The sequence below is a fragment of the Mus pahari genome, chromosome 9 (assembly GCF_900095145.1).
Source record: "Mus pahari chromosome 9, PAHARI_EIJ_v1.1, whole genome shotgun sequence".
In the NCBI taxonomy this organism is placed as follows: domain Eukaryota; kingdom Metazoa; phylum Chordata; class Mammalia; order Rodentia; family Muridae; genus Mus; species Mus pahari.
This window is the reverse complement of record NC_034598.1, coordinates 87,124,530-87,133,529: the sequence shown is the minus strand read 5'-3', so window position 1 is coordinate 87,133,529 and position 9,000 is coordinate 87,124,530. Positions and strand designations below refer to the sequence as shown.

At 38.6% G+C, this 9,000-nt stretch overlaps 1 protein-coding gene across 3 annotated transcripts in view; it reads left to right on the top strand.

Moving 5' to 3' along the window:
• Washc3 (WASH complex subunit 3) overlaps positions 1 to 9,000 on the top strand; it is a 41,190-nt gene that overhangs the window by 7,956 nt on the left and 24,234 nt on the right. For 2 of the 3 annotated variants that reach the window (XM_021205183.1, XM_021205186.1), the window contains exons 3-5: positions 2,070 to 2,135; positions 4,430 to 4,537; positions 7,537 to 7,647. In XM_021205183.1, the coding sequence (XP_021060842.1) occupies positions 2,070 to 2,135; positions 4,430 to 4,537; positions 7,537 to 7,647 (285 nt within the window). The remainder of the gene's footprint in view (positions 1 to 2,069; positions 2,136 to 4,429; positions 4,538 to 7,536; positions 7,648 to 9,000) is intronic. The other variant, XM_021205184.1, reaches the window with a different exon arrangement.

Below are 9,000 nucleotides of genomic sequence, written 5' to 3'. Positions count from 1 at the left end.
AAAAAAAAAAAAAAAAAAAAAAAAAAACTGAGACCAAACCCACAGCCTAGCTTGTGAGTGTTTAATTTCCAGATTGCATCTTTGGAGATACTAGGTGATCATGTTAAAAATCACTGCTCTGGGTCTACAGAGATAGCCCAGTGGTCCCAGGGTTGGTTTCTAGCACTCACATAGGGTGATTCACAACTGTCCTTATCTCCAGCTCTAGGAGATATGACGCCCTCTTCTGGCTCCCATTGGTACCTGCATTCATGTGCACATACAGACACACATAATTTAAAATAAACCTTAACAAAAAATAAATAAAAATAGGTGTTCTGTATTTGTGCACCTTGCATCAGGTATGAGAAAGGTATGAGCTAGCGTGCTACCATGGGGCATACAAATTAAATAACCCTGAAGTTCTGTCTCACCATTTCTAGTCTAAGTTATCAGAGCAACTGCTATCTACACCCAAGAGCAGTTTCTTCTGATGCCATGTCCTCTCGTGTTGCTGCCTCATCGTCTACTAAGGCTTTCCTTGTCATTCCAAGTTTAAAGATGGGTATTACACAAAAAAAAAAGAAAAAAAAAAAAGATGGGTATTACACATCTTCATCCCAGCTTGCAAAGATGAAAGAGACAAAATGCAATAATAGGTAAAAGAAAAAGAACCCAACTTTAATTTCAGACGACAGATTCAGGCAGAGTAAAATAGCCTGCCCTCCCTGCTGTTTCTGTGGCTCTGGTAGAAAGCGTCCCTGAGCCCAAGTTTGAGACCTGCATGGGCAGCATTAACAGATCCTGTCTCAAACAGCCAAGTATCCTGCTAAGAAACTTTAAGCACTGACCAGTGGTCAGCATTTTACTCCTGACTGTGGCCAAAAGGACCTTAGGCATCAGAGTTCTGCTTTTAGGAAGGAATTTTGTATCATCCCAGGCAACAGACAGAATGCTGCCGCTGAGCCATAGTAAACTGGCCAGCCCTCTTGAAATGTGCAGCTAACTAGGATCCTTTGTACAACCAAGGTATTCAGTAAGTGTGTTTATAGATTGTACATTGCTATGCCACCTTCTCTTTGTGAAAGTATGTATGTGTGTTGGTGAATGATCGTGTCATATATGTGCACACACTTGGGGTTCGGAGGTTGACGGCAGATGTTTTCCCCATTACCCTCTGCTGTGCTCGCTGACTTGGCAGTTATCCAGCTTGCTCTGTGGATCACTGTGCCTGCCTGGCTCTTCTGTGGGTGCTGAGGGTGCACACTCCCATCCTTAGCCTTGAGTGGCAAGTGCTCCCCCCCCTCCAACCCCCGAACCTTCTCCTAGGACCAGACGGATAACATAGTTGTAGAAAGTAGCCAGGGCACGATGTGTGTTGATGTGGTGTGTGTTAGGTTTTGATAGTAGATGTTGCATTTTGCCTCTGTAGAACTTATTCTCTTTAAATTCTTTCTGAGATGAATTGTTCACCTTCCCATTTCATGCCCAATTCCCCTTTTCAGACTTGGGAAGCTTGAATTTGGACTAAACTATACTTGCTTATTTGCCTACAGGCACATCCTATGTAAGCCTATCTCTGACTAATTCTTTCTTTTGTTTTCCATGGAATAAAATGATTCATTTGTGAGTAATTATTAAACTGCTGTTATAGATGGGCAGTGGTGGTGCATGCCTTTAATTCCAGCACTTGGGAGGCAGAGGCAGGAGAATTTCAGAGTTCGAGGCTAGCCTGGTCTACAGAGTGAGTACCAGGACAGCCAGGGCTACACAGAGAAACCCTGTCTCGAAAAACAAACAAACAAATAAAAAAACAAAAACAGAAGTTACCTTACAAAAGCCCTTTTTAATTGTACTGAAGTCAGGCAGAACATAGTCAATCATCACTGTATTGTCTTCTCCTTTTAACCTTAAAGACAAAGTAGAAAAAAAAAAAAAAAAGCTGCTGTTACATTTCAAGCCCTGTTCTAGGTAGGCCTGGGTTGAGTTTGTATTTTGCCACGTAGATTCTAGTTTACAGATCTGCCCTTCACTGTTCTCTCATACCATCTTAATCAAACACTTTATTCTTCTGTCTCTAACCCTTCTAGAAACTGGCAGACCTTTCTCTCCGGATTCAGCAAATTGAAACAACTCTCAATATTTTAGATGCAAAGGTTTGTATTTCTAAATCCAGGATAAATGGACACCATCTTTCTCAGTCATACTTAAAATGTATTTGGGGGTGAAGTCAATCTAACCCTGTATCTGTTGAGTGATACGGTGTTGCACATAAAAACAAATTGCAAGGCAATGAATGGTGTTCATTATAGACATTAATTTAGTCATTTCAAATGAACTCATGGTTTCAGATTTCTTTGATTATGCCACTTAAAAGTACAATATAAACAACATGGTTACAAATTAAGTTGTTATGTGGGTCACATAATTTAATGGAAACTCAAAATTATTTTTAATGGTTATAATGTAGTAATAGTAGCAAATAATGTAATAAGTGAAATAAAACTTAAATACTTCCAGAGCAACATTTATTGACACTATCTGATATTTTCATTTATATATATATATTTTGAAAGTTATGAAAATATTGAAAGATTATCAGTTTGAAATCACAAATCACAGAGAAGCTGGTTACAATAGTCTGAGGTGATAATCCCAGTTCTCAGGAGGCTGAGGCAGGAGAATAATGAGTTTGACACCAGCCTGATCCAGAGAGAGAGAGAGAGAGAGAGAGAGAGAGAGAGAGAGAGAGAGAGAGACTGTCTCTTAAAAAATAAATAAATAAAAATTTAATTTTTAAAAAAAAAATCAAAGAAACAAAACAACAAACAAAAAGTTCCATATTATCTGGAAAAAATAATTTTTATTTAAACCCTAGAGATTTTGATAAATAACTGACATATTCAGTTTTTACTTGGTTTAATTTGTAAGGCTATACATGTTCTTTCTGTCTACTTTAATCCTACTGTATTTTTGAAACCTTTACTCCCCTCTCCCTAATACCCCGTAAAAGTGTACTGGGGACATGTTTTCAAAAGGTAGTTTTTAAGTTCTTTAATTGATCAAAATATTTACTATTTGGGTGGAAAATGTTATGTTCGCATTAACATAAGGAAACGAAGGTAGGTGTGTATACTTTCTCTGCCCTCTGTGGACTTCAGCAAGGGTATCTGTAGCCTTAGAACATTTCTCTGGCATGGAAATTTAGAATCTGGCCTTGAACATGCTGGGGACGTTGTGTCAGTCACAACTATACCCACTTGTGACTTTGGGGCCACTGCCACTTTGCTAAGCACTGTCCTCAGTCAGCACTTCGCAATGACTTTTTGCTGCCCGAGATCCTATCATCCGGGAGTTCTTATACCCTTTCTTATGACTGAATCTTATTTAACGGCTAGGAATTTTAAAGTGCTGCCATCCAAGGACACAAGTTACATTTTTGTGTGGGCAAGTTAACCCTGGCTGTAGTACAATGTCCACAGTCAGCCAAACAGCTGACAAAGACGTGTCACATAGCACCAGGACAAAAGCGGGACGGGTTTTTATAAGTTTAATAACCCAAATGCTTATCTTTTTTGTTTTGAAATGTTTACCATTCGAGTTTGAAATATTAACAATATGTCCTTTTGTTGTGTATGAAGAGAGCATATTTAGGTAATATTCAATGATAAATGTTTAAAGAGAGAAAAACAAGCTGTGTCATATGTTAAAATATAAAGGCGTATCTCGTATAATTAAAACTCAAAATTGGGAGAGGGCTAGGGAGAAGACTCAGCTGGTGAAGTGCTTGAGGGCCTGAGTTCAGATGGGAGAAAGGAGGATCCAGCAATTCCAGTCGAGCGGGGAGCTGCAAGGTCTCTGAGAGACCCACTACATACACACACACACACACACACACACACACACACACACACATCACACACACACACACACATCACACACACACACACACACATACATCACACACACACACACACACGTCACATGCAGGAAAATGGTGTTCCACAGAGTACTTTCTTTAACAAGGAATTTTTAATAAAAATATTTAAAATAGTTTTATAAGGAAAATGTTTTCATCCCCTTACAGATAACAAAAGTAGGGCATAAGGAAGGTGGGCCAGGGAGCCCACAAGCATATTAGATCTTTAGTACACTTTGGCAGTCAAATTCCAAAGCCCATGTTCAATCCTCTGTGGGCTGTGGGCTGAACGATAATTTGTAAGGAAAGAAAGGTTATCAACTAAATTAAACTTTTTATGAAAAAAAAAAAACCCTCTTCCAAAAAACAGTGTTTTTCACTTTTAATTTATGACATGGAAATTAAAGATAGAGTTCTGAACCTATACAGTTTTTTAGGTTTAAGGGAACTGTGTAAGAATCCATGGTTCAAAAGTTTTATTTGTGTGCCAAGACTGATCTTCATATGCCCACACTAATTCATGTTTCTCAGCTGTCATCTATCCCAGGCCTAGAGGACGTCACAGTTGAAGTGTCTCCTTTAAATGTCACTGCTGTCACAAACGGATCACATTCTGAAACCACTGCGGAGCAACCGCAGGTAAGCAGCTGAGTTACAAGAGACGCAGGACATATGGGTTGAACAGGACAGCCGATGCTAAATGTGTGCGAAATTCTTGGTAGTCAAATCATAAAACCTTAAGCTTTAAATATCAATCCAAAATTAACAAGACCCAAAGGCTATATATTTCAATTTTCTGAAAAAGGTATAGTTTTGACATTGATTTGTTTGAAACCGCATTCTACATCATGATAAGAGTCACTGTACAGTCAGCTTTTATGCTATAATATTCTTTTATGTTTCTATACATTTAAGTTTTTTACTATTTATTTTTAAATCTCCATTATATATATACATCTCAATAAGGTACTGAAATATGAAATAATTAACCACCAAACTGGTGAGCCACTAAAATAGTATCAGCAAAGTAGTCGCCTGTGTAGGTACATTTTATGTTTGCACCTAGAAGTGCTCTGACACGGTCTGTTAGGTCATCTGTGCTAATCCTCAGAAGAGCCCCGCAGCCCCTTGTAGTTGCTCTTCTATGCCTGATTCCGCATCTCGGGATTCACTTAGGCAAACATGGAGGGTATTCAGAAAAAATAATTTGCATCTCTAATGAACATTCTTGTCAGTATTCCTTAGACAGTGCAACTGTTTACATTGTAATAGATACCATAAGTAATCTAGAGAAAGTTAAATTCAGACCAAGGCCACTTTATATAGGAGACTCCAGCAGATTTCAGTATCTGTGGGGTCTGGAGCCAGTCTCCTGCAGATCTCAAAATACCTAGTACTATTAATCATTCCTGAATTTCTTAATTTGCTTTGCAGATTCAGAATCACCTTTTGTATATCTGACAATTTTTGAGTTGTAAATTAGTTTGTTTAGAGTATCTGGAAGTTCTTGTAGCCTTCCTGGATTTGTACAGTTGTGACAGGTATTGTGTTGATCAGCTTAATAAAAGCATATTAATATTTAGATTGATCACTCTTTTTTTCTTCATTTATATAAAATATTTTGAAGCCAGGTGGTGGTATACATCATTAATGCTACCACTCAGGATTCAGAGGCAGGCAGATCTCTATGCGTTCAAGGCCAGCCTAGGCTACAGAGTGAGTTCTAGGAGTGCTATGAAAAGAAACCCAGGCTCAAACCAGTGTGTATGTGTATATACATGCACACACACACACACACACATATACACACACACACATATATTTAATATTTTGAAAGGAACTAAATATTGCTTTATGAAGATTTCCATGGTTATGACAGTCAAATCAGCTATGCACTTTTGATATACATGCGTACATGTACAGCCCTGGCACGTGGGAGGTGAAGGCAGGAGGTCAAGGTCATCCCTGGCTAGATAGAGAATTGGAGGCCAATCTACATGAAACCCCTGTCTCAACACAACCCAATAACAAAACCACCCATTTGTTACTCTTTCTAAACTATGAGTCAAAAATCCTAAGGTCTGCATACTGGTTTTATACAACTTTAATCTCATGGCTCAGATCTTTGTTCACGATAGAACATGTAGTTATACAGATTGAGATCAATTGGAGAATGAAATGAAGGACAGTTGAGAGAAGGGATTATGATGCTTAATGGACATTCACATAGGAAAGGCATGCCGGTGCGTAATTAAACCCTGCGAAGGTGTGCTTGTTGGTTGTTGGGCACAGCATAGCAACTGGAAGTTGAAGACTGGATAGAGCTCTCATTTGCTCTGCTGAGCTTGGCTGAGCCATGCTTAAAGACTTTTAGAAATGTACTTGGATATTTTTCCTTTTTATGGGTAATGATGTTTCAGACTTCTGTATTAACTGTTTATAGATGAATATTTATACTCGTATATATTTCATTCGCTTTTGTAACATTTAACAATATCTCCTAGTGTAAGAAACCGAAAGAATTTGTGTTTGTTTTATTGCTTCAGAATTCCTTCTTTAAAAAAAAAAAAAAAAGACTTGGCTTACATATAAATTACATTAGAAAAATGCAAACATGAATTAGGTTCATATTCTGTAGACTGAAGTTTTTTTTTTTGTTTTGTTTGAGGCAGGGTTTCTCTCTGTGTAGCCCTGGCTGTCCTGGAACTTACTCTGTAGACCAGGCTGGCCTTGAACTCAGAGATCCACCAGCCTCTGCCCCCCACCCCCTAGTGCTGCAGTTAAAGTAGTGTGTCACCACACTCAGATGACACTGGAGATCTGCCTACATTTCAGCATAGACACATTGACATAAAACTAATGGTGTCTGTGGAAGAAATTCCTTGTAACAATTATGCTGATGCTGAGTGAGGGTCACAGAAGCAAGCTTATTCTAATATTCAGATTGGTAGAAAAGACGAGTATTGTGATATTGTGTGCTGTGTGAATCTTCGCCTCACACCTAAGCTAGGGCAGGGAGTCCCTGTGCTCAAGTGACCGTACACAGAGCTGTGCAGTGTCAGGTCAGGAGGACCAGTACTAAAAATCTCCATCCCTCAGTATTGGCCACCAACACCAGCATTGAGCATTTTGGTCACTCTGTTGACTTTAGTACCATTAATAACCACTCTTCAACACAAAATGTACATGATCAGACAATCTGGTTTTCTCCAAGAAATCTCTTGAGCACTGCCTTCTAAAAACTTAGCATCTCCACATCCATTTAGAATATAATGGTTAAATAAATGAGGGACAGTACAGTGGATGGCAGATACCTAGAGGAGTAATTCAGTGTCCATTAGTTGAGCAGTTGACAAACAAATTGTTTTGTTACTTTCCTGGTGTATCCACTTATCATGTTTCATAGAAATATATTTGCATCTCAAGGAACAATCTGTTATTGATAGTATTAAGTTTAGTTTATAAGTATAGAGATTTGGCAATGTATATCCTATAATTAAATGATTGGTATTTAAATATAAAAGTACAGTTTTTGAATATTTATTGCCTCATAATTTTAAAAATAAACATTGATTTTAGGTAGCATGATGGATCCTTTCTGTGAACTGTCTAAAGATTTACATAAAAACTCTCTACAGCAGAATAGCACGCAAGACTCTGGAGTACAGGAGAGTGAAACGCCATCAGAAAATGTCCTAACTGTAGCCAAGGATCCACGGTATGCCAGATACCTCAAGATGGTTCAAGTGGTAAGCTAATTCTGTCTGTCTTCTCTGTGTGCCCCTGGGATTTCACTGTATCTTTTACAGCCTAAGAAAACTGCTAACCAGAAAGACCAAGTTTTCAAGTCTTTTGCATCTTTCCTACTTCATAATGCATTCTTTAAAAGAAACCAGAAGTCCAGCCTTTCCCATTAAAGTCAATTACACTTGTAGTTGACATGGGTTCACATAGTTCAGTGTGGATCTGCGCCATTATTACTATTACTGTATTTGAAATCTTGGCTGTATCAAAAAAAAAAAAAATGAAAGAGAGCTGTTCTGTTGGTTTGGTAAACTGAGTTTGCTTCCCACATGCCAGTGTAAATATGGTTTTAAAGTTTATTTTATTTTGCTGTTCATCTATCAGTAATTTGGCTTATAAAAAAAAAAGAACACAGCACACTTGGCTACATAAGATAATAATTTTAATATATACCTTTAGGGTTTATGTTTTTCCAAGAAATTATACATGGTATGATGTAGAATATGTTTGTGGTTGTAGCAGAAGTGAATTTACTCCCATACTTATAGAAAGCCTTACTGCATGTAACTGGAAAGAGCTAACTGAATTATTATTTTTTTCCTAATCAAAAATATTAATGGGAAGAAGAAAATGCTTTTATAACATTTTGTTATCAGGCAACAAAGTGCTGAAGTCTAAAGTATAAATTTGTTTCCTAGTCATTGGCATTACGACTTGAAGGACAGTGCTGCTGCCCCACAGCAGAGAGGTCTGACTGGGGGGGGGGGGTGTCTGCAGAGGCAGTGGTGAAGGGAAGCCGTCTTTTCTTCTCGATGTGGCCTTGGATGGTACATTGACAGTGCCTTGGCCCCTGGGCTTGGGGAGTAAGGTGGACTTTGGGGTAAGACCGTGTAAGCTTTTAATAAGAACAACGACAAGTTCAGCTTGAGTCTGAGTAATGACAGATCCAAGTTCAAAGCCAAAACCCAGGAAAGACTACACCACCTGAGAGAGAAATTCTTAAAACTGTGGGACTCTCAAGAAAGAAAAGCCTTCAGAAATGACACATGAAAGCTTTTTATGTTGGTGTGTTCTGGCCTAATCAGTGTAAGAAATGAGAAAGTGGACTGGAAATTTCTGAAAGCTCTCATGAAAACACCGTACTTAGTGCTGGATAGCAGTGTTCTGGGTCCGTGGCATCGCCTTCCACAATTGCAGTTAACCAGTCAGCTGTGATCCAGAAATATGAAATGGAAAATCGCATAAAGAAACAGCTCATTGCCGGGCGTGGTGGCGCACGCCTTTAATCCCAGCACTTGGGAGGCAGAGGCAGGAGGATTTCTGAGTTCGAGGCCAGCCTGGTCTACAAAGTGAGTTCC